At 50.5% G+C, this 25,918-nt stretch overlaps 1 protein-coding gene across 1 annotated transcript in view; it reads right to left on the reverse strand.

Moving 5' to 3' along the window:
- PAICS (phosphoribosylaminoimidazole carboxylase and phosphoribosylaminoimidazolesuccinocarboxamide synthase) overlaps window positions 1-25,918 on the reverse strand; it is a 321,486-nt gene that overhangs the window by 103,251 nt on the left and 192,317 nt on the right. Inside the window, exon 11 of the mRNA XM_078678871.1 lies at window positions 16,763-16,932. Coding sequence (XP_078534997.1) covers window positions 16,763-16,932 — 170 coding nt within the window. The remainder of the gene's footprint in view (window positions 1-16,762; window positions 16,933-25,918) is intronic.

Below are 25,918 nucleotides of genomic sequence, written 5' to 3' on the forward strand. Positions count from 1 at the left end.
TCGCATTTGCAAGGGTTTCAGCTATTGGCATTGTAAATGACAATGCCTTTTATTTATGTGTTTATAAAAAACCAGACAAATTAAAGGCATTGTTATTTACAATGCCAATACCTTCAACTGCGAGACCTGCTAAGCAACCTTTAATCCAGCTAAGATGTGCCGTGCTGGTTTAATACAATTTTTGAAAAGCGTTGCCGGAGAGCCAGGCAGGAGTAAAGCATTTCGTGCTGCATGGAGCACAGTTTGCTCCGCGCTAACCATTTACTCCAGGTATCTAAAAAAACAAGATGTCACCACAAAGCAGCTGGACACATTCACTTGGGGTGAAGGAGGGACCAGACACGAGTGTTGTTGGAGGGGTGAGGAGGTTGTGAGAGACACAGAGAGATGTTTTAAATTAGCATAATCTGAAGTGCTTTTTAATTAAAAAAAATAGAACTTGCAGTGATGACCAACTTTATCTTCTGCCCCCTCTCCACTAATTTGAATTAAACATAAAAAAAATCTGAATATGCCTGTTTTTGGGGATCGCAGGGAACAAAAGACTACGTGAGGTCGCCTTTAATCCAACGTCAATCAATCAATCAATACGTACATTTATAGAGCGCACTACTCACCCGTAGGGTCTCAAGGCGCTAGGAGGAGGGGGTTCCGCTACTGCTCGAACAGTCAGGTCTTGAGCTTCTTCCTGAAGGAGAGGTGGTCTTGGGTCAGGCGCAGGTCGGTCGGGAGGGAGTTCCAGGTCTTGGCGGCCAGGTAGGAGAAGGACCTTCCTCCTGTTGTCGCTCTTCGGATGCGTGGGACGGCGGCGAGGGCGTGGCTGGTTGATCTGAGGTGGCGCTTGGGAGCGTAGAAGTTGATTCGGTTGTTGAGGTAGCTCGGGCCTTGGTCGTGTAGGGCTTTGTGTGCGTGGGTGAGGAGACGGAAGGTGATTCTTTTGTTGACGGGGAGCCAGTGCAGGTCTCTCAGATGCCCGGAGATGTGGCTGTTTCGTGGGATGTCGAGGATGAGTCTGGCTGAGGCGTTCTGGATCCGCTGGAGTCTCTTCTGGAGCTTGGCGGTGGTTCCGGCGTAGAGGGCGTTGCCGTAGTCCAGTCGGCTGGTGACGAGGGCCTGGGTGACAGTCTTCCTGGTCTCGGTGGGGATCCACCAGAAGATCTTCCGTAGCATGCGTAGGATGTTGAAGCATGACGAGGAGACGGCGTTGACTTGTCTGGTCATGGAGAGGGAGGAGTCCAGGATAAAGCCCAGGTTGCGTGCGTGGTCCGTCGGTTTGGGTGCGGTGCCCAGGGCGGGGGGCCACCAGGAGTCGTCCCAGGCGGAGGGCGAGGAGCCCAGGATGAGGACCTCCGTCTTGTCTGAGTTCAGTTTCAGGCGGCTGGTCGTCATCCACTCGGCTACATCTCTCATCCCTTCGTGCAGGCTGGCTCTGGCGGCGGCGGGGTCGTTGGTCAGGGAGAGGATCAGCTGGGTGTCGTCGGCGTAGGAGATTATGTTGAGGTTGTGTTGGCGTGCGATGGCCGCGAGGGGGCTCATGTAGATGTTGAAGAGGGTGGGACTCAACGAGGATCCTTGAGGTACGCCGCAGATGACTTCGGTGGCCTCTGATTTGTACGGTGGTAGGCGGACTCTGTGTTCTTCCGTCGAGGAAGGAGGTGATCCAGTCCAGTGCCTTCTCCTGGATTCCGATGTTGCCAAGGCGCTGCATTAGGATGCGGTGGCAGACAGTGTCGAATGCCGCGGAGAGGTCCAGGAGGATGAGGGCCGCTGTTTCTCCGTTGTCCATCAGGGTTCGGATATCATCGGTGGCAGCGATGAGGGCGGTCTCGGTGCTGTGGTTGGCTCGGAAGCCAGACTGTGAGGGGTCGAGGGATCCATTCGTCTCGAGGAAGGCGGGCAGCTGTTTGTTGACGGTCTTTTCGATGACTTTGGCCGGGAACGGGAGGAGCGAGATGGGACGGTAATTCTTGAGTTCGGTGGGGTCCGCTGTAGGTTTCTTGAGTAGAGCGCTGAGTTCTGCGTGCTTCCAGCTCTCCGGGAAGGTGGCGGTGTCGAAGGAGGTGTTGATAATGTCCTGCAGGTGGGGTGCGATGACAGCGTCGGCCTTGTTGAAGACGTGGTGAGGGCAGGGGTCGGTCGGAGATCCGGAGTTCATAGTGCGGATGGTTTCTTCGGTGCTGATCGGAGTCCAGGCGCGGAGGGTGGTGGTGGGTGGTGTTGCTGTGGTTGTGGCGTGCGTCGGGTGGATGCTGAAGCTGTTGTGTATGTCCGCGATCTTGTTGTGGAAGTAGGAGGCGAGGGAGTTGCAGAGGTCTTGCGACGGGGTGATGTCGTTGTTTCCGGCGTTGGGGTTGGAGAGCTCTTTCACGATGTTGAAGAGTTCCTTGCAGTTGTGTGCGTTGTTGTCCAGCCGGTCCTTGAATGCATTTTTCTTGGTGGCGCGGATCAGCTGGTGGTGTTTCCGGGTGGCGAGCTTGAGGGTGGTCATGTTGTCCATTGTAGGTTCCCTTCTCCATACTTGAGGGCTCGGCAGTTCTTCTTGGAGCTCTTGAGTTAGTCGGTGAACCATGGGGTTTTCCTGCTGCCGGGTCTGCTGGGCGGGGCCCTCAGAGGGGCGAGTTCGTCCGCGCAGTTGCTGATCCACTTCGTCAGGTTGTCGGCGGCCTGGCTGGGGTTCGCTGAGCTGGCAGGAGGGTGTTGGCTCAGGGAGGCGGTGAGCTGGTCGGCTGTGATCTTGTTCCAGCTTCTTCGGGCAACCTGTTGCTGGTGGTGGTGGATCGTCGTTCTTTTGAAGGTGAAGTGGACGCAGCTGTGGTCCGTCCAGTGGAGTCCTGTTACGTGGCTGAAGGCGATGTCTTTGCTGGATGAGAAGACGGCGTCGAGTGTGTGTCCGGCGAGGTGGGTGGGGGTGGACACCAGCTGCTTGAGTCCGAGGTTGGCGAGGTTGTCGAGCAGGGTGATGGTGTTGTGGTCGCTGTTGTTCTCCAGGTGGAAGTTGAGGTCCCCCAGGAGGATGTAGTCGGCGGAGGGGAGGGCATGCGGGCTGATGAAGTCGGCGATGTCCTCGCTGAATCGTGTGCGTGGTCCCGGGGGTCGGTAGATCAGGGTGCCTCTGAGGGTGGTCTTCGGGGCGGTGTGGATCTGGAAGTGCAGGTGTTCGGCGGTAGTTAGGGTGTCGTCTGTGTTGGTCGTGATGCGGATGGTGTCTCTGTGGATGATGGCGATGCCTCCTCCCTTCTGGTTGGCGGTGCGGTCCCTCCGGGTGATCTTGTAGCCCTCTGGGATGGCGATGGCGATGTCGGGCGCTGAGGAGGCGTTCCTCCAGGTCTCCGTGAGGAAGGCGATGTCAGGGGTTGTGGTGTCGAGGAGGTTTCAGAGTTCGATGGCGTGTCTGTGGACGGAGCGGGTGTTGAGCAGGATGCACTTGAGGTGGTTGCTGCTGGTGTTCGGCTTGGCGGGTGCTGGTGCAGGGTAGGTCCGGGTGCAGGTGAACTTGCAGGCGTGGCAGCTGAATGGTCCGGGGGTGTGCTTCGGGGTGGCTCGGTGACATCCCGGGATGCCGCCGGCGTTGAGTGCGATGAGATCGGCGGCGTTGTAGGTTCGTCGGGTCGGATTCCGTCGGTGGGGGCCAGGGGTCCTGGCACTGGGCGCGGTCCAGGCGCAGACGGGCTTACCTTTGGCGCGCCCGCTGCGCGTTCGCACGGTCGCCATATATGGCGAAGTGCGCGGGGGCGGAGCAGCTGGGAGGCGGAGCGGGGAGGGTACAGAAGGCAAAAGGGGCGGGGTTAGCGGCGGAGGCGGGGAGGGAGGGCGCGGGGCAGCTAAGCAACGGCAATACAAACAGGAAAATACACTAGACAGAAGAAACAGGCAATATAGAATGACAAAATAAGTTACAAAACGGCAAAGACAACAGGGGCCGGTCAGGCGAGCACGGACCACGCCGCTCGAAGGCAGGGGGCGTGGTCACGCGGCGGTAGCGAGGCAGGCAGGGTGGGCACACGCAGCAGCTGGTGGCCGTGCGGCGCGGGGGTGTCCTAGAACTAGGTCACACTCACCTGCGTCGCACGGTCGCCATATATGGCCAAGTGCGCGGGGGGCGGAGCAGCTGGGAGGCGGGAGCGGGGAGGGTACAGAAGGCAAAAGGGGCGGGGTTAGCGGCGGAGGCGGGAAGCGGGGAGGGAGGACGCGGGGCAGCTAAGCAACGGCAATACAAACAGGAAAATACACTAGACAGAAGAAACAGGCAATATAGAATGACAAAATAAGTTACAAAACGGCAAAGACAACAGGGGCCGGTCAGGCGAGCACGGACCACGCCGCTCGAAGGCAGGGGGCGTGGTCACGCCGCGGTAGCGAGGCAGGCAGGGTGGGCACACGCAGCAGCTGGTGGCCGTGCGGCGCGGGGGTGTGCTGCGTGGAATATATGCAGTGCTGGTTAAACATATATATTTTTTAAAGCTTTTCCTGCCTGCATCAGCATGTGCGGTGCTGGTTAAACCAATGTTAAACAAGAGTAAAGCGTCTAAAGGGCTCTCTCATTACTTACCAATGTCCGTACCGAGAGCGAGGCAGGGCGACCGGCAATTTCCGCGAGGAAGGCAGCTAGGAGGATATCCCGGAAGGGGGGGGGGGGCATTTAAAGGAACTCTTGATTCGCAGAATTAAGCCAATCAGAAAGCCCCGTGCATAGGTGGAAAGATGCACGTGGGCAAGTGACGTGGCGAGCAGGCGGGGTCATCGGGAAGGATCAGAGCCCACGGAGACACAAAAGAAAGATTAAGGGAACTTCTAAAAAGAAACAGAGGAGTTCAAGAAAATGAATAAATAAATAAATAACTCCCCAAACAAGATCACACACGCTGGGGAGACATAAGACAAGGGAGAGAACAACTAGCACTAGTGTCTAGCACTTATTGCAGGACTGTACCTCTAATGATACTCTGTTTTCTCTTATAACTGCACACTTGTCACTTTCATTTCCTCTTGTGCACTTTTGACTACCTCATGTATTTTGGTTGCTCACAATTTTTACTCAAGTATTTTGTTTGCTCACGATTGTCACTATTACCTTTACTACCTCATGTATTTTGGGTTGCTCATAGTTTTTACTACCTCATGTATTTTGTTTGCTCACAATTGTCACTATTACCTTATGTAAGTAACGTATGTTTTTGCAATCTGTTCTTTTGTAATGTTTCTCATTATGTTTCATTTCTGTTCCTAATGTGAAGCGCTCTGACGCCTTCCGGTAAAGTCCGCGCTATATAAAAAATGCATAAATAAACAACACGAGTGGTGGGGGAACGCACGCACGGAGACAAAGTGAAAAAAACAACAACACGTACCTGATAAATGCAGAGCGGCCGGGAAACTGAAAGTACGGCAGGTGTACCGTAGTTTTAATCTTCCCCCTCGTTTGTGCGCATGCGTATCAGTAAGCGCATGCGCAGGAAGCCCTTTTTGTAAATACAGGTATTTTCGATCTCCCCCCCCCCGTTCTGCCGTTTTAGTGCGCATGCGTGTCATTTCACGCTTGCGCACGAAGTAATTTTTCATTCAGTTTGGAGCTCCCGCGGCAGCGTTACCACCATTACCAGTTGTGCTCCCCAGCTGCAGCCTTTTTTAGTGCGCATGCGTGTCATTTCACGCATGCGCAATAAGTCCTTGTTATTCCATTTGAAACTCCCGGGCCAGTGATAGTGGCAGTTAACCAGCTTGTGACCGCGGCGCGTTGCTGGGCGAGGACCAGACTTTCATCCCTTGCGAAGCCCAGCTAGAGGACAGGAGAGGCTGGTTCAGGTACTGCGCGTTGTGTAATTTATCGGTCATTAAGAGGCTTTGTTATAAACGCATCTAACTGTGCTCACCACTTGCTTCTCAGTGGGCCGCGTAGCTGAAGGCCTCTGGGGCTAGGCAGGCAACCCAGAAGCGGTCATGGTCAAACCCCTCTGAGTTTATTTATTTAATGCATTCTTATAAAGCGCAGACTTTACCCGAAGGTGTCAGAGTGCTGTACAATAGAACCTGAGTGTGTGATGGCACTCCCCTCTGCCCGGAGAGCACATATGGCAACCTCATGGAAGGCGTCCCTAGGGCCTCCGTGGCCGCCACAGTGCTCTGCGTGGTTGCCGCTGTGGGGAAGGCATGTGAGGTCTAAGTGCGCAGGAGAGAGGGGCTCGTCGAGGCCTGCATGTCGCCTTTGTAGTTTTGCAAGGATCAAGTGGGTGAACCAAATGATCGCAGTACCCAGGTGTGCTGTTTAATCCCTGCTACGCTCAGCCGCAGGGTCTTTTTATTCACAAATCTTACGTAGCTCTGGCCATAACGCGGCCTGGTGCGAACAGGTCAAACTGATGTCCCCCTGGTGCTCCTTAGTACAGCCAGCCATCACGCCCACAACGCGCCAATGCTAATCCTCAACTTCCCTTGGCCTTCAAATGGATATATCACTCTTTCACTCCCTCCTTTTTATTTTAAAAATGCGCCCTAGAAAGTCAGTAATAACTAAGGCCTGTAGATAAGACTCAGCCCTCCCTGGCCGTTCGAGGACGGGTGGGCAGAGCAGGACAAGGACTTGACTGTCTTTTCCTTCTTACCCAAATCAGACAAGCACATTCTCCACTTATGCGCTGCCGCTGCACCCCCCCCCCCTATTCCCTCTTTGTCTCGCTCCTCACTTAGTGAGAACACCGACTCTTACCCTCTATTTTCTCCATTCCTTCATTTTTCCCCCTGTGAAATGGATAAACAAAGCAACATTTTTGCTGGAAATGTCTTTAACATTTTTGAATTCCAAAGTTGAGCCTCGAGATGGAGAGGGAAAAAAAGGTTTGAAATATAAATAATTAAATGAAACAAGCCAGCGTGATCGCAAAGTGGCCTGATTGGGTTTTATTCACACCCCAACACATTAGGGCCACTTTACAGAGTTTGCCAGTTACGCGCTACTGTTGTTTTCTGCTCTTTGTTTGAAAAGTATTGTTTCCCCCGGGTGGGGAAGTGCACTATTCATGTAGGTACTCCATACTCTGTGATGCGTGGAGTGTTAAACTTTTAATATGATATGTGTCTACTTTTTTGCTTACTTTAGTTTATAAAATGTATACCGTTGCTCTGTTTTCAGGAATGTGGTCTTTATAAACCATACTGCTGTCATGTACTTAACTTATCAGGCAAAAATACTTATTGATTTCTGAAAAATGTAATAGAGTTAAGTTTACCATGTTGTTCCTGCTTATATTTGACACGCTTTACAAAATCTTGCATTCACTACGAGTGTTTGCTTTTTCTAGGATGTTACTTTTTTTTCAGGCTGCATATTACTTTTTTCTAGTGCATATTGAGTCACAACCAGGTGTTTATAGCGGGGCCCAATTGGGTTGTAGCTGAAAGCACTGCAAGTTTCTCTCAGCGGGGCATTATGGTGTTCAGTAAGAGAGAGAGAGGATGTGGCACTACGGCCAGAGCTGTTCAATTTGGAACTGAGGAACCATGGTTAAGCCTTAATGACCAGACCATTCTCTGGAGGGAGCACATTTCCATATTAGAATTTAGATTGCTTCACTGGACCTTTGAAGCCCTGCTCTCCTAGCACTAGCAGGTGGACCCTAGCAGTGGAAGTGTGGGTTAAGCTTGAAGGCCTGTCCACTACAATCCATACTGAAGTTCATCTCCAGCCTTGTGGGTAATCTCACGAAGCAGCACTCCCTAGAGCAACATTGACTGTCACTGAGGTCACAGGACCATTGAGGCCAGTCCGCCCCAACCATTGGTACCGCCATTGTCATTGTTTCAGCAGTAGGAGGGCAACTCGCCAATGATTGGCAATGCAGGATTTGCACACACACCAAACTAAATTTTCAAGCTTCACGTTTCAGAAACGGGCATTCTTAACTAATTGGTTAAGGGGAGAAGCTTGGAAGAAATTATAGGTTTTCTGGTTTTACATTGCTCATTCAGCCACTGGATGAGCATCGTGTGCCCTCTCATAGTTTACATCAAAGGTTAATGTTAATAATGTGTTTAATTTGTGGTGCTTTAGTTTAGTGTGGGCAACAACCAGGAGCCACATGAAAGCTTGGATTCTTTTTTTCTCAAGGTGCCCTCATGCGGCACCTGAGCTAGGCATCTGGCCCAAGCCTTATTGGCCTGCACACTTTTTAGTTTAATCTCACATCACTTGCACTCAGCGGGAATGTGGATACTGCCAAAGAGGTAGTTGGCTTTGCTACTTGTGATGACATTGGAAAACGTAGGTCAGGAAATCAGATTTTATAGGCAACACTCACCTGCAACAGTCTGGTGTGTACTGGCTGCAGTAAAACTGCAGATACTGGTCCTACTACTGTGGGACTGATCACATAGACCTCCCCCTTGTAGTTATGTGGTGTTCTGATATGATTAATTGCTTCACTAATTTCTTGGTACTTGCAATGTTTGTAGATTGTCCGTCATTTTAAGCCACCTTTGTCATTGCTCTAAATTCTCCACTTTTCCTTTAGATAGTTTAGGACTCCCAGCCATTGCCACCCTTGTTTGTTTATTTATTATTTGTTCCGTGCCTGACAAATGGGATATTTGGATGCTGTTGCCATGTTTAGTGCTCCTGTACCCAGGGGGTTGGGACACAGTTCGGGACCATGCCCTGCTGGTAAACAGATGGCGCATGCTTTGTTTTTAGTGGAAAACTCTGGAGAAGGGCGCCTGGTGAATAGAGGCCTGGAGGAGGAGGGCTATGACTTTTCCGCCATTGGAATGTTTTTCATTTTTTTTTTTCATAGGCTGTTCACTGCTCTAGTATTTCAGTTGCACACAGAATATTTTGAGCGGGTGAATTGCATCAATGCACTTGTCTTTCTGTGCGTTATAAAGCGTTGGAATATGTCCATTATTGTTTCCTGAGGCAAGCATGTATTCCTGAATCAGGCTGCATGATCCAGTGTGTAATAATTGTATAGCTCTTCAATCCCCGGTGGCACAGCTTCCAGGATAATGTGCTTCATGGCAAAAAACATGTAAAGTCCCAAAAGCGAGACCTATTGGCTATGCTGATGCTTGTTCACTACAGTGAACTCCACAAAGAGCTGATCACCCACCTGAAGGTCTGTGGGGCAAATCTGTATCGAGGATCCACACTTTTGGGTTCCAAGTACTGCACCAGTCAACACTTTGTTCCCAGCAACAGACATATATAGTTTAGTTATTGTTGAAGGATGCCTCGCAGCCAAGAGAATGTCCATCACCTCTGGAGTAAGATCAAACATGTTCAGCTGTCGCCGCTCATTCTCCATGCATGGACATGGATTTTGCGAATGCCTGGCCTGAGAACCCAGCTCTGCTACTGCAATAGCAGGTCCTCCCGTTGACGTAGCCTCATCAGAGGACAGATACTCCAGCATTACCTTCTGTGCCCAATTTGGGTCCTCTTGGAAAATTTGAACCAGTTGGTCCTAATATTCTTGAGAACGTGAGACAGGAGTGGTATCCACAAGAAGGCATACAGGAGTCCCACAATCCACCTAAGGCGGAACGCATGTCTGAGTGACAGGTGCCTTTGAAACACCAGTCTGCAGAAGTGCTGACATTGCTTGTACTTGACGGTGGCAAACAGAGCGAAGGTTATCCCCATTTGTGGAAGAGAACCTGACCTGGCTCCATGTGTTATTGCCACTCTTGATCCTCCTAGGCTCTGACTGCTGAATTAATCCGCCTAGACCTCTGACCTTCTGGTCTGAATACTGCTATTCCCCTCAGGCAGCTCCACCGTTAACTGCCTACAACCATTGCTGCAAGAAATGTGTTCGAGGCTTCTGTGCCTCCTGCTAGTCTCCCCTTCTGTGCCTAATTCTGCCCTTTAAGTTTTCATTTTTTGCTTCCCATTTCCTTGCCTTTTCCTGTCCTTTTTATTTTTATTATTTTTTCTTTTTTCTGTTCCTTTCATATTTCTCGCCTCTTCCCCATGTTTTCCTCCGCTGCGGCTCCTCCAGCATGGTCCCGCCCTCTCCCTGCTAACCCTCTATTTAATAATAATAATTTGTGGCATATATGCGCGGCCATCACCAGGGACCCTGGACCTCCGGCCGCCAGTGCAGCATCTACTCCGCCCTATAGGCACTCAACACAGGCCAGGACAACTGCAAGGGTTCTTAATCTATTCACACCCACGGACCTTTTATCTGCTGCCACTGTCGCCACGCCTTCGCCGAGACCCAGGACCCACCTCAACTCACTGCCACAATTTCACTGTACCCCAAACCCTGCAATGTATCCTCCTCGGTGTCCGTTCCCTCCGCATACACATGGAGGAAATATGGGACCTCCTCGACCGCACCTCCTACGATGTCGCCCTCCTCACAGAAACCTTGATAAACGACTCCTGGAACTGGTGTTGCAATCGCCATCCCCAAAGGCTACAACATCACTCAGAAGGACCTCCCCAGAGGAGGCATCACCATCGCTCACAAATCCAACATCCGATGGAGCACCCACACAGACAGGCCCACAGACCTGATGGAACACCTTCACTTCAACATGCAGACCAACCCGACTACCACCCTTCGAGGCGCCCTCATCTATAGACCCCACGCACCTTTTTCCAACTCAATCACCAACATCATCCCGCAAGCCATCACCTCCACGTATTACACCTTGCTGGGAGAATTCCACTCCCACCTCAACAACCTCCAAGACCCCAACTCCTCCTACCCCCTCAACATTGGACTCCAACAGATCCTACCAGAACCCACACACTCAAAACCAACATCAACCGCAAACGTCCACACCAGCTCCAACGCAGGAGTTGGAACACCAGTGACCAGCTCACTGCCTCCCTCAGAAGTTCCACTCCCACCTACACGGATGACGACCCAGCCAATGCTGCCTGAACCCTGCACAGTTAGCTCACCGACTGCGCCAACATCACCCACCCCTTCAAGAAAACTATCAACCCACAAGCCAAGAGAGCTAGCTGGTTCTCCGCCGAACTCCGAGAATTGAGAGTAACTTGCAGACGCCTCAAAAAGAGATGAAGAACTCCAAAACCACAGCAAAATTTGACAACTTCAAAGCAGCCACTGCTGTTCGCCACAAGCTCATCAGATACACAAGGAAGAAAGCACTCCAGGACACACTCTGCACCCACGCACACAACAGCAAGGAACTCTCCGGCATCATCAGAGTTTGCCCAACCCAACAGAGAGACAACCAATATTCTCTCCCCCACCCCCCCCTCACCTGTACCTCTGCAGCAGACTCAGCACCTTTTTCCACCACAAGATCAGGACCATCTACACACGGAACCTATAATCACCATTCCCTACTCTACGCAGCCATCACTCAACAGCTGTACTGCCCTCTCCATCAATGACACCCTGAAGGCTATGAAGTCAGCCAACTCCGGGGCTCCCACAGACCCTTGACCGTACCACATCTATCACAGAGCTTCAAACATCATCGCCCAGAGCTTCAATGAATCATCAACGTATCCTTCAAGACCGCCTCCTTCCCCAATGACTGGAAACACGCCGAGATCAACCCTCTCCTAAAACAACCCATGGCAGAGCCCCACCAACCTCAAAAACGTCAGACCGTTCTCTTTACTCCCTTACCTGGCGAAAGCCATCAAATAGTGTACCCGGCGAAAGCCATCAAATAGTGTAAACAGGTTGCTTGCCTCCTTCATAGAAGAAAACATCTTCAACTCCTCCCAATTTGGTTTCAGGAAAAACGACAGCACTGAAACCACCCTTCTTGCCGTGACAGATGACATCCGCTCCCTCCTCAACAGAGGAGAGACTGTGGCCCTCATCCTCCTGGACCTCTCCGCAGCCTTTGACACTATCTCACCGCACCCTGGCCCACAGACTACAAGACGCAGGAATTCGGAACAAGGTCCTTGACTGGATCTGCTTATTCCTATCCTGCAGAACGCAGCAGTTCACACTCCCACTATTCCTCTTGGATCTCACACTGACTGCCTGCGGAGTTCCCCAAGGATCCTCCATCAACCCCGCCCTGTTTAACGTCTGCATGGCCTGCTTGCACCCATTTTCAGATCCCACAAACTCAACATTGTAGCCTATGCAGACGACACCTAACTCATCCTCTCACTATCCAACGAACCCAATATCTCTGCCATTCCTATGTGACTCTTAGAGTATATCCATCCGTATCCCTTCCCTATGTATATAGAGATAACTCTAATCACTAGTATATGCAGTAGACATTTGTGCTATTTAACATTCCTATGTGACTCTTAGAGTATATCCATTTGTATCTCCTCCTTGTGTGTCTTTACATCTTGTATATTTGCAATTTTTTTATGTTTGTATCCTTTATGTAACGCCTGTAATACTAAGTCCTTATGTTTTTCAACTGGTTCTTATGTAAAGCGCTCTGATACCCTCGGGTAAAGTTCGCGCTATATAAAATACCATAAATAAAATAAAATAAATAAAATAAGGCACACGTACAAATAGCAGCAGCGCTTTACAGGAGGCATAGACAAAAGCCTGGCAACAAATAAACCAGGTTTTAGCTGAATTAATAAGCCCCGTAGGAGGAGCGCAAATACAGCAAAGCACGTTATAGCAAGGGAAGATCAAACCGACGGGGAAGCTTCAGCTAGTTAGCTCCGTGCTGTATTTCTAATCTCCCCTCTGACGTAGGGGGAGATCAAACCGATGGGGAAGATCAGCTAGTTAGCTCCGTGCTGTATTTCTAATCTCCCCTCTGACGTAGGGGGAGATCAAACCGATGGGGAAGATCAGCTAGTTAGAACACCGGCCTGTGGCCGGCTATGAATAATTAGGGGAGGAGAAGCCCTTTGATGCGCTGTGCTGCGTGAATGCGCGTGCTTGTTTGCTCACGTGAACTTCAAGAAAACGCCAGCGGAAAGCCCTTAGTTTGACGAGCATTTTGCCTACTTTAATTCTCGCTCCGCTATAGGTCGCGAGACCTAAAAAGGTAAGATGCTATTGGGTCGAGAAACTAGTAGAATGATATGACCTCACTTAAGAGAAATGACGCTACAGTAAACTATGGGCCTCATTTATGAAGGCCTTGCGCCGCCGATGCGTCACTTTTTCCCATTTTAAAAGTGACGCACCGGCGGCGCAAGACCTTCATAAATAAGGCCCCAGGTATCCAATACAGAATACACCTATGTTAGTAAAAAAAAAAACGAGTCGTCGTCTGTTAAAAAAACGTGACACTATTAGCGGTTCAAGCATACTTAGGACTTGGGTAGTAGTGCGAAGTAGTACCTCTAGCTGCAACCCCCAAACATCCGTGATTGCAGGAGTACGCCGAGTGCGCTTGAAGAGAAAGATAGATACGTCTATATCTCTCTCCATCTCTCTATCTATATATCACACGCTCTTGAGAGCAGTCCACAAATCTTCCCTGTTCAAATCTCTGCGAAATGTGCCCTGCCTTCAACAAAACACGTGTTGCAAGCCCTACCCCGCGAAGGCAGCCAGTACATCCCAACTCACAAGAATGTTCATAACGTACATTTTTAAAGCTCCGTTCACCCCCTAACGGGGGTATCTTAGCGCTGAATAACAGAGGTTTACAACCCCCAAAAAGTATGAACTGCACACAGGTGGACCAATAAGAAGAAAAGCACTGAGATACCTTTGGGTCGAGTTCACGCTATATAAAAACTGCACCAAAAAAACCCCAAACAAACAAGTAAAACATGAGGTGCTCCAAGTTAGTGGAAAAGACGGAAAATGAATGTTACATCTTCAGATGCACCCCAATGAGTGGTAACGCAACGTCAATGTTATAATCTAGGAATCTTAAAGACGTCTCCACATAGTTTAATATATTGCAACATGCGTGCTCAACAACCTTCACCAGCAAAACTCCCAAATAAAACAACAAACAAAATATATTGGATCACCATAACGCCACCACCCCATTAGCCCCATCGTGTCAAATTCTCGTCGCACGACTACCCAAGAATAGAAATGCCACTGTTAGTATTTTCTGGTTTCATACGCATTAGCGAAAATTGAAAAACAAAAGAGCACAGTGTGCAGTGGAACACGTGGTCTCTACGACAGAAGGAAAATCCCAGCGCCGATTTGCCTATCTGGCAGCCTGACAATAGTAGCAAAAGATGGGGGTAAACTGACCTTAGGCAGCTAGAAGCTCAAACCAGGGCAATGACTGCGCTACTCTCGAGTCCTGCCCTGCACGAGAATGCCGCCCACCAAGTCCACGGCAAACCTCGGGAAGACAGACGACTGCGCGTGCACAACCACAGCTCACAGGCACCGCCGCTGGAGTTCTTTAACCCGCCCCTGGGGAACAGCTCAGTCTTGGATTGGGTGAAAGCATGTTGTCAGGGATTGGCTAATGCTTTACACAAAAAAAATATAGGAGGTGTCTCCTAAAAACACGCCTATAAATTAGCTGATTGGGCGACTGTCAGCTAAAGCGTAATAGGTTGAAAGGTTTCTTTGATGTGAAAACATCTACTATTGGTTTTAGTGGTGCAGGCTCGTAATATAAGAAGATTCTCGCATGAAGCGATGGCCCAGAGGAATGTGGTGCACGTGTTCAAGACATTTTGTCGTTTATAGGAGCATCACACTTAAAATTGTTCTGGTAAATATTTTTAACACGCCCATTTGATCATCTAATAAGTGTTAATAGTAACTCAATAGCAAGAGGATGCTCTTTTGAAAGGCCTTTTCTGTTTACTCACCCATTGGGCTGTTTAAGACTTGACTAACTACAATAATTAGCAAAGCCAGTGTGTCTCTCCTATGCGACCTATTTCCTTTGGCAATCTATGCTGTACAACAAGACAGCTGAAAATAAGGTAAAAGAAAAGCGCTATGACGCGACCGTTGTATCCTTTTGTAGGCACGCACCCACCAAGATGGACATGCCTACAAAGTGAGGCAAGAGTTTTTAACTCCTTTCTATTTATCAATAAAACAAAACATTGCACAAAATGTGCTTTTTCTGCGATATAGTGCTAATGCACTTCAAAAAATAAATAAAGGGTAAGTGGGGAGCTGGTTGAGCACGAGGCACCACAAAGGAAGGGTGAGAGAAAAGGATGTGGATGGGTGAGAGATGGACAAGTGAGAGACAATGGGGAAGAACTAATAATGGAGGGCCGATAGGCGGATCAGCACACAGACAAAGGAGGGCGGGAAGTGGATCAGCACAAGGGCAACGGAAAGCTTGCAGGGGGTGGATCACGATACAGACAACAGAGTACGGGTGGGTAATGCAGCACACAGACCACAGAAGAGGCACACGGAAAACAGAGGGTCGGCGGGTGGGGCAGCACACGGACAATGGAGAGTGGTCAAGCACTTGGACAATGGAGGGTGAGCAGGTGGTTGAAGCACACAAACAATAGTATTGCGAAAGCACATGGACAATGGAAGGGTGATCTGGGAGGGATTGGAAAGCAAACGGAAAACAGAAGGTGGGTTCAAGGGATAGGGGAGCTCACGGACAACAGAGGGGGGTGGGAAAGCAAGAAGGGCAATGGAAGGTGGGCAGGAGGGGAGCAAGCAGGAACGACAACTAAGGGAGAGCAATGGGAGAGACACAGGTGAGAAAGAGAACCACAAAGTGTGCAAGGGATACAGCTGGAAGACACATGCACTCTTGTAGAGTGCTAAACCAAAAAGAAAAAAGTAGTGCAAAAAAAGCAACAGCAGAAGGACAGAGATAACAAGTCCATGCTCCAGGGGATGGACAAACACCAGAAGAGGAAGGGATGCCTACAGAAACTGACGGATAAGCAGCAAGCAGATAAGAGTGACAACAAAGCAATCTAAAGGTAAGCGATGGGCGGTCTCTAACCCCACCTAACAACAAACACATGTGCTGTCTTAGGCAAGACCTAAAAAAGATGAAAAATCCAGAACTAAATTTTATTTTGCATTTCAGAAATCTGACAGTTGACAATATGACATAGAATCATCGCTAGTGGAATAATGTATAGAGGAAAAATGGAGAATTGTGCCCTCACGATTTGTCAGCAGTAGTCCGAAAATGAAATGCAAACGTTCTTTGAAAGTTTTACGTGCGTAGTTTTTATTTCATGTTACATCTGTGGATAAAGGACAGCCGACACGTGTTTCGCCCTAGTGGCCTGTATGCCAATATTATGAGACACCGGCCTACAGAAGAGACAAAAAAGTTGAATATTTTCAGAGGGAAGTCAGCTGAGTGTCTCCTAGATATGGATTTACTCTTGTAGAGGAAGAACTCCCAAGGAAAAGTAGATTGAAGCTAAATGGTTAATAATCTAGGCTACTTCTGACGTATTGCAGGTGACTGATAAATGTCAGAGGTTATATGGTATGGAAAAGCAGCAGTTTGTTGATGAGGACAAAAAATGTTTAATCTAATCTTCTCATCACTTGAATTTTCCTATACCTTTTACTTTTTGAATCCAAGGTTTCTAAGGTCACCAAATGGAAGTTTGCATCGCTACCTGAATTCCAATAACCTAAACTGTTCATGATCAATAATTTAGGGTAAGATTGTGAAAGACCCTCATGGTGTGGGACTCAGCAGTGACAATCGCTTGCTCATGATTCCAGAACATCAATGTGTCTTGATGTGAAAACCGAGGATGTAAGAGAAGTTCTCTATCATACCACCTTAAATAAAATAATGCTTCTCAACACAAGTACGAGGAAACATTGCAAATATTTAAAATGCTTTTCCTTTCATACATTGACTAATTTGCATTCAAATACAGAAGGCATCAACTGACCTGCAGATGTGGACTGTGCAATGCTGAACGTGTCCTGCCGCAGCTAAGAGAATTCTTCTTCTGGTTGCTGAACGTAATTTCTAAAATATGATGGGTCATACCTTCTCTGTTTAGTACACAATTGTTTGGAACATTTTCAACAATCTTTTTCTTTACTGGAATCAATGATTCTGTGAACACAACCAGCATAAAAATCAGATTTTTTAAGAGTTTATGTTCTACACAGTAGTACAGGAGGCATTAGATGCAAAAGAGAGACTCAATAAAGATCGGTTAATTTTGTTTCCTTGATTCACTTAATGGACTGCATGTCAGCTCGGGTTGTCTACGTTTGTGCATATTCTGTGGGCCCTACAGTTGCTGTCAAATGCGAACTGAAGCTGGAGGGACAGAGTGTCAGCTCTTGTCATAGTTTGTTGGTCCTTTGATATCTATACTTAAACATCTGTAACCTGTGTTAATAACCTCCTATTATACTACTGCCAGATAAGGGTCACTTGGTTAGACATACCTTATATCTTACAGACACAGGATGTTGTTTCTTTATTTTGTTTTGGAGTTTCGAAAAGTGCTACACATCAGAGCGCAGGAACAGAAATTAAACAAGCATTTGCAATGCAATAAGTCTCGCATTAGGAAAGTTTGAGCTATTGGTATTGTAAATGACACATTTTTCATTTATGTGTTGGTTTGGAAAATAGCGAAATTAATAGCTTTGTAATTTACAATGCCAATAGTTATAACTTTCGTAAATGTGATACCTATAGCATTTGTAATGCAATACGTGTTGTATTTACGTGACTTAGATGTATTGATATTACAAATAACAATGGCTTTTCATTTTTTAAAATAATTAATACTTAAATAAAAGTTATTGTAATTTATAATGGCAATAGCTTAAACTTTTGTAAATAACTTTTGTGAAGATTATGTTCAGTGTATTTTATTGTGACGAAAATCCAAGAACAGAAGTGAAATATTAACATCTTTTTGTGACATTTGTAATAAAGCTTGAAACATTGAGAGAACATATTTGAACCAGTTGTTGTTGAATAGTTGCACAGATTGATGCGGTGGTGGCGCTGAGTGATGTTGTGGTGGCGACGAGTGATGCTGTGGCGTTCAGTGATGCTGTAGTAGCGCATAGTGATGTTGTGGATCCCCGGAGTGATGCTGTACATGAGTAGGAGGATGATTTTATTTTCAAGCGTTCAGCATTTCTGTAAAGTGGCTAGTGAACCTTTAAAAAGAAGATATGGATCACGGATGATTATGGCAATCTATTTTGTTCTTTTAGGATCGGAACAGAAGCAGGAATTCTAAAATGGATAACACTGATATTGATGTTCGCACAAAGGAAGAAGAAGTGCTTTTCATTTTGGGATTATTTTGAAGGTCATGGAACAGTGTCAATCAATCAATCAATCATAGCATTTGTATAGCGCACTACTCACCCGGAAGGGTCTCAAGGCGCTTGGGGGAAGGGGTCAGCTACTACTCGAACAGCCAGGTCTTGAGTTGTCTCCTGAAGGCGAGATGGTCCTGGGTCAGCCGAAGGTGGATGGGGAGGGAGTTCCATGTCTTGGCTGCCAGGTAGGAGAAGGATCTTCCTCCGGCGGTGGCTCTTCGGATGCGTGGTACGGCGGCGAGGGCGAGGCTAGTGGATCGTAGCTGGCGGGTGGGCGTGTAAGTCAGGCGGTCGTTGAGGTACTTGGGGCCCAGGTCGTGGAGAGACTTGTGTGCGTGGGTGAGTAGCCTGAACGTGATCCTCTTGTTGACGGGGAGCCAGTGCAGGTCCCTCAGGTGGCCGGAAATGTGGCTGCGTCGGGGGATGTCCAGGATGAGTCGGGCGGAGGCGTTCTGGATGCGTTGGAGTCTTTTCGGTAGCTTGGCTGTGGTGCCGGCGTAGAGGGTGTTTCCGTAGTCCAGTCGGCTGGTGACGAGTGCCTGGGTGACCGTCTTCCTGGTTTCGGTCGGGATCCATCGGAAGATCTTGCGGAGCATGCGTAGGGTGTGAAAGCATGATGAGGAGACGGCGTTGACTTGTCTGGTCATCGAGAGGGAGGAGTCCAGGATGAAGCCCAGGTTGCGTGCGTGGTCTGTAGGCTTGGGAGTGGTGCCCAGGGCGGGGGGCCACCAGGAGTCGTCCCAGGCGGAGGGCGATGGTCCCAGGATGAGGAGTTCCGTCTTGTCTGAGTTCAGTTTCAGGCGGCTGTTCTTCATCCATTCGGCGACGTCTTTCATCCCTTCGTGGTGGCTGGTTCTGGCGGTGTCGGGGTCTCTGGTGAGGGAGAGGATCAGCTGGGTGTCGTCGGCGTAGGAGATGATGTTGAGGTTGTGTTGGCGTGCGATGGCTGCAAGAGGTCTCATGTAGATGTTCTACGGGGGTGGGGCTGAGTGATGATCCTTGCGGTACGCCGCAGATGACTTCAGTGGCCTCGGATCGAAACGGGGGGAGGCGGACTCTCTGTGTTCTTCCGGCGAGGAACGAGATGATCCACTCCAGTGCCTTCTCTTGGATGCCGATGTTGCTGAGGCGTTGAACCAGGGTGCGGTGGCAGACAGTGTCGAACGCTGCAGAGAGGTCCAGGAGGAGTGCCGCTGTTTCCCTGTTGTCGAGCAGGGCTCGGATGTCGTCGGTAGCTGCGATGAGGGCGGTCTCGGTGCTGTGGTTGGCTCTGAAACCGGACTGCGAGGGGTCGAGGGAACCGTTCGTCTCGAGGAAGGCGGCAAGCTGTCTGTTGACGATCTTCTCGATGACTTTAGCAGGAAAAGGGAGGAGCGAGATGGGGCGGAAGTTCTTGAGGTCGGTGGGGTCCGCTGTTGGTTTCTTCAGTAGGGCGCTGAGCTCGGCATGCTTCCAGCTCTCCGGGAAGGTGGCGGTGTTGAAGGAGGCGTTGATGATGTCCCGGAGTTGGGGTGCGATGGTGGAGTCGGCCTTGTTGAAGACGTGGTGGGGGCAGGGGTCGGTTGGAGATCCGGAGTGGATGGTGTTCATCGTGCGGGCTGTGTCTTCGGTGGTCACCGTGGTCCAGGTGCGGAGGTTGGCGGTGGGGGGTGTTGGTTCGACGGTTGGGTGTGTGGATGGCGCGCCGAAGCTGTTGTGGATGTCGGCGATCTTGCGGTGGAAGAACGAGGCGAGGGAGTCGCAGAGATCTTGTGAAGGAGTGATGTCGTTGTTGCCGGTGCTGGGGTTGGAGAACTCCTTGACGATGCTGAAGAGTTCCTTGCTGTCGTGGGCGTTGTTGTCCAGTCGTTCCTTCAGTGATTTCTTTTTGGTGGTGCGGATAAGCTGGTGGTGCTTGCGGGTGGCGTGTTTGAGGGCGGTCATGTTGTCTGTGGTCTGGTCCCGGATCCAGCCTTTCTCGAGGGTGCGGTAGTTCTTCTTGGAGTCCTAGAGTTCGTCGGTGAACCAGGAGGCCTTCTTGCTTCTGGGTCTGCTGGGAGGGTTCTTCAGTGGTGCGAGGTCGTCGGCGCAGGCGGTCAGCCACTGCGTGAAGTTGCGGGCTGCTTCGTTGGGGTCCGTTGTGCTGGCGGGTGGGTTCTGGCTAAGGGAGGTGGTGAGCTGGTCGGCGGTGATCTTGCTCCAGCTTCTGTGAGGAACCTGTTGCGGGTGGTGGTGGGTCGTGGTTCTTCTGAAGCTGAAGTGGACGCAGCTGTGGTCAGTCCAGTGGAGTCCGGTGGAGTGGCTGAAGGTGATGTGCTTGCTGGATGAGAAGACGGGATCAAGCGTGTGGTCGGCGTAGTGGGTGGGGGTGTTGACCAGTTGCTTGAGTCCGAGGTTGGCGAGGTTGTCCAGCAGGGCGGTGGTGTTGCGGTCCTTGTTGTTCACCAGGTGGAAGTTGAGGTCCCCTAGAAGGATGTAGTCGGCGGAGGGGAGGGCGTGCGGGCTGATGAAGTCCGTGATGTCTTCGCTGAATTGTGTGCGTGGTCCCGGGGGTCGGTAGACGAGGGTGCCTCTGAGGGTCGTCTTTGGGTCGGTGTGTATCTGGAAGTGGAGGTGCTCGGCGGCGGCGAAGGTGTCGTTGGAGTCGGTCTTGATGCGGATGGTGTTCTTGTGGACGATGGCGATGCCTCATCCGGTCTGGTTGACGCGGTCCCTCCTGATGATCTTGTACCCGTCCGGGATGGCGATGGCGATGTCGGGGGCTGAGGAGGCGTTCATCCAGGTTTCCGTGAGGAAGGCGATGTCTGGTGATGTTGTGTCGAGGAGGTTCCAGAGTTCCACGGCGTGTCTGTGGACGGAGCGGGTGTTGAGCAGGATGCATTTGAGGTGGTTACTGCTGCTGCTGGTGCTTGGCTTGGCGGGTGAGGTGCCGGTTCGGAGGCAGGTGAACTTGCAGGTTTTGCAGGTGAAGGGTCCGTGGGTGCGTTTCGGGGTGGCCCGGCAGCAGGCGGGGTTCCGGCCGGCATTGAGTGCGTTGAGGGCGGCGGCGTCGTAGGTCCGTCGGGTCATCTTGCATCGGCGGGGGCCAGGGGTCCTTGCACTGGGCGCGGTCCAGGCGCGGACGGGCGCAGACGGGCTTGCCTTTGGCGCACCTTCGGCGCACAATCGGCGCGCCCGCTGCGCGTGGGCTTCATAAGTAAGGAGCCGGGAGGGCGGGTCAGCTGGGTGGCGGGGCGGCGAATGGGCTGGCGGGGGGCGGGGCTGCAGGGAGGCAGCGGCGGGAAAGTCTTGTGCAGGCGGGCGACTCAGCGGCGGCTGGGTCGCTCGGGAGGCGCTCGGGAGGCGGCAGGCAGTCAGGCAGGAGCAGGCTGAAGCGGCGTCAGCAGGAGCAGGAGGGGGCGACCAGGTCTTGTCACAGGCGCAGTGGTCGCTCTCCAGATGTGTCTGCGGTCCCCTTAAGTAAGGAGCCGGGAGGGTGGGTCAGCTGGGTGGCGGGAGCGGGGCGGCGAATGGGCTGGCGGGGGACGGGGCCGCAGGGAGGCAGCGGCGGGAAAGTCTTGTGCAGGCGGGCGGCTCAGCAGCAGCTGGGTCGCTCGGGAGGCGCTCGGGAGGCGGCAGGCAGTCAGGCAGGCAGGAGCAGGCTGAAGCGGCGTCAGCAGGAGCAGGAGGGGGCGACCAGGCCTTGTCACAGGCGCAGTGGTCGCAGTGTAATTGGCTGTTGTTTGTTTAAAGTTCTAAGACTCATGGGAGATGTAGTCTCTGCATTCTTTGCAGTATATATGGCAATATTGGCTGTTCCTTTACGACAGATAGTAAACTTTACATTCTATTGATGTACAGAGAATCATTCTAATGCATGCAGAGGTAGACATGGTGAATGAGGCCAGCAAGCATTTCTAGCATGTACACCTCCCCACCAGAGAAAGCATAACTATTCATGACAGAAAAATGATTGGCTTTGATGTCAATTTCAATGAAAATGTGGTAATTAGTTGCAAATTGTGATGGTGTATTAAAATGATGTAAGTAACCCTTTCTTCCTGGTCAGTAATTTAAGACTAAAAGGCTCAATAATCTAGGGTGACACACAGCCTTAAGGGCTGTATTTAGAGTTTAGCCGATGGGATACTCCATCACAAACGTGGCTGATATCATGTTAGCTATATTACAAGTGTTATATTATGTTATGTTATGTTATCCGGATTTATAGAGCGCACAGATGCCCCAGCAAAGGGGCGTCCTGGCGCTAATAGAACATAAAAACCGTACAAAAGCAATACCGAAGAACACAAACACAACAACACTAGGAATCCAATGGAAAGTGGAAAGTTTTAACGGCCATCCTGAAAGCCAAGAGACCGTCAATCGCACGGATATGGGCGGGAAGAGAGTTCCATAGCCTAGCAGCAAGCACTCTGAAGGAGCGGCCGCCGGATCTGGACCTCTTAAAACGTGGAACTGTAGCCAGGTGTAAACTTGAGGACCTCAAAGACCATGTAGGTGTATATGGAAAGATGAGATGCTCCAGAATCTGAGGAGAAGAGTGTTTAAGGACTTTAAACGAGAGGCAGAGAGACTTAAACTTAATTCTCTGGGCAACAGGAAGCCAATGGAGCTTCTGAATAGTTTTTTTGGCCGAACAGAATCTAGGGTGAATGGCTATAATGCACTTGTCATACAGTGGATGGGATATCCACCACTTAAGTGATGGAGTATCCCGCCCACCAAACTCTAAGTAAAGCCCTAAGGATGTAAAACAAAAAAGTGCACACTGCAAGTTCTGGGATAATCTCATTTTGGGCGGTGAGCATTCCAAGTGTAATTTCTATAATGCATCTGTACAGAGCCATGCAAACAACAGTGGCAGCCACCGCCTATCTAAAATAGTAGGTTGGCCGGGAGGGTGAGGGAGCGGGGGTTTGGGGAATAAATAAAAAATAAAAAAACACTTACCTGCTGCTCTGCTCTTGCTGACGCTGATGGCTGCCTCGTTGCTCCTCTCCTCTGGCACGGAAGTGGATGGGCCTCAAAGCACAGGCTCCCCACCCAATCCATATGCTGCTCTCATGCTATACTGAGGTGATGGATTAAACCCAGATCTGTTGACTGAGTGTGAGTGTTTGATTGGTTCAGATGCTCCGTCCATCACCACACTCTTTTGTACCGCTTTGTTCGCCATAAGTTGGCAGGGTATGCTCAGACGTGAGTCCCTTGCTCACTTTGCCACTGGATTCAAGCAAACCTGGCTGAAGACGGCTGTAATGCCAGAAACCGTTCCTAGGAAGCTTTAATCTGGTCCAGGGAAGGCATAGCATGGCAGTTTGGGCTGGACTGTTCCCATGAGGCACAGGGTCAGACTGATTTGCATATGGCCATGTCTGAACTGGGGTGGCAGAGTGGGCTAAAGAACGGTGATGGATTAAACCCAGATCTGTAGACTGGGTGTGAGTGTTTGATTGGTTCAGATGCTCCGTCCATCACCACCCTCTTTTGTACCGCTTTGTTCACCATAAGTTGGCAGGGTATGCTCAGACGTGAGTCCCTTGCTCACTTTGCCACTGGATTCAAGCAAGCCTGGCTGAAGACGGCTGTAGTGCCAGAGACCGGTCCTAGGAAGCTTGAATCCGGTCCAGGGAAGGCATGGCTTGGCAGTTCGGGCTGGACTGTTCCAATGAGGCACAGGGTCAGACTGATTTGCATATGGCCATGTCTGAACTGGGGTGGCAGAGTGGGCTAAAGAACGGTGATGGATTAAACCCAGAGCTGTTGACTGGGTGTGAGTGTTTGATTGGTTCAGATGCTCCGTCCATCACCACCCTCTTTTGTACCGCTTTGTTCACCATAAGTTGGCAGGGTATGCTCAGACGTGAGTCCCTTGCTCACTTTTCCACTGGATTCAAGCAAGCCTGGCTGAAGACGGCTGTATTGCCAGAAACCAGTCCTAGGAAGCTTGAATCCGGTCCAGGGAAGGCATGGCTTGGCAGTTCGGGCTGGACCATTCCCATGAGGCACAGGGTCAGACTGATTTGCATATGGCCATGTCTGAACTGGGGTGGCAGAGTGGGGTAAAGAACGGTGATGGATTAAACCCAGATATGTTGACTGGGTGGGAGTGTTTGATTTGTTCAGATGCTCCATCCATCACCACCCTCTTTTATACCGAGCATGAGAGCAGCACCAGGATTGGTCTGAGCAGCCTTATTTGCCACTCAGACAGTGTCTGGGAGCCTGTTATACGTTTACATGTCTGTTTGGAAATCCTAAGACGGCCAGCAAAACTGAAATGCTCACTTATGAGTACACACTACTGGTCCCCACTGCCATGCCGGGCCTCGCCCTACACTCAATGTGAGGCTCAAACAGCGATAAATAAAATTATAATAACATGATGTTATTACGATTTTATTTATCAGCTGCTTGCTCTGGGCAGTGTGGCGACACTCCTCTGCCATTACGGAGGAGCCACCCCTGGCAAACAAGAAGGTGCAACCCAATAACTAAACCGCCCTGTTCCCACCAGAAGCGGCCGCTCCTCACGCTGCTCCCCTGCTCTACCTGGTATCGTAGCGCTATACCGCCTAACTGCTGCCTGCCACCTCGCCTTGCTACCACTATTGCTATTGCCAGATCGTGCACATTATTATAACGTAGCGCTAGATTGCCTGACTGTTTAACTTATCGCTAAGCATAATTATTTCGTAGCGCGAGACTGCCAAAGTGCGCTGTAACTTTCTTTTCAATTGTACTGTGCTGCCTGAAGATATCACCCTTGCCTGATTGTGCCAGTGCCACTGCCATTCGCATCGCGCTTTATGTGACTGTGCCCCAATCCTGTCTCGATCTTGGCTTGCTGCCATTTTGGTTTTTGTTGTTGTTGTTTTGACTCCCTGGCCGGATATCCACCCCGCTCCCGCCTCCAGGCTGCTCCTCCCTCGCCCCTCCCCTCCCACTGTTCACATATGTCAGATGCTTTAACGCGCAGCGGTCGCGCCCCATGCACGCCGAAGGTGCGCCAAAGGTAAGCCCGTCTACGCCCGTCCGCGCCTGGACCGTGCCCAGCGCCAGACCCCCTACTCCCCGTATTTCCCATTTCTACCGCTTAACGTACGACGACGCTTCCCTCTCAGCACTTAACCCCGGCCGATTCCCTAACTGCTACGAAGCCGCCCCAGGTCACACCCATGGACCCTTCACCTGCCACTCCTGCAAGTTCGACTGCATCAGGACCCACACTAAATCAACTAATCTCAAACAGAGCTCCGACAACAACCACCTAAAGTGCATCCTGCTCAACACCCGCTCGGTCCACAGACACTCCATAGAACTTTGGAACCTACTCGACACCACATCGCCGGACATCGCCTTCCTTACAGAAACCTGGATGAACGCCTCATCAGCGCCCGACATCGCCATAGCCATCCCGGACGGCTACAAGATCATCCGAAAGGACCACATCAACCAAACGGGAGGAGGCATAGCCATCGTCCATAAGAACACCATCCGCATCACGACCAGTTCCGACGATAACCTCGCTACCACCAAACACCTTCACTTTCAGATCCACACCGACCCCAAGACCACACTTAGAGGCATCCTCATCTACAGACCTCCAGGACCCCGCACACAATTCAGCGAAGACATCACCGACTTCATCAGCCCACATGCCCTCTCCTCCAAGAACTACATCCTACTGGGAGACCTCAACTTCCACCTGGAAAAGAATACCGACAACGACACCACCACCCTTCTGGACAACCTGGCCAATCTCG

The sequence above is a fragment of the Lissotriton helveticus genome, chromosome 2_2 (assembly GCF_964261635.1).
Source record: "Lissotriton helveticus chromosome 2_2, aLisHel1.1, whole genome shotgun sequence".
In the NCBI taxonomy this organism is placed as follows: domain Eukaryota; kingdom Metazoa; phylum Chordata; class Amphibia; order Caudata; family Salamandridae; genus Lissotriton; species Lissotriton helveticus.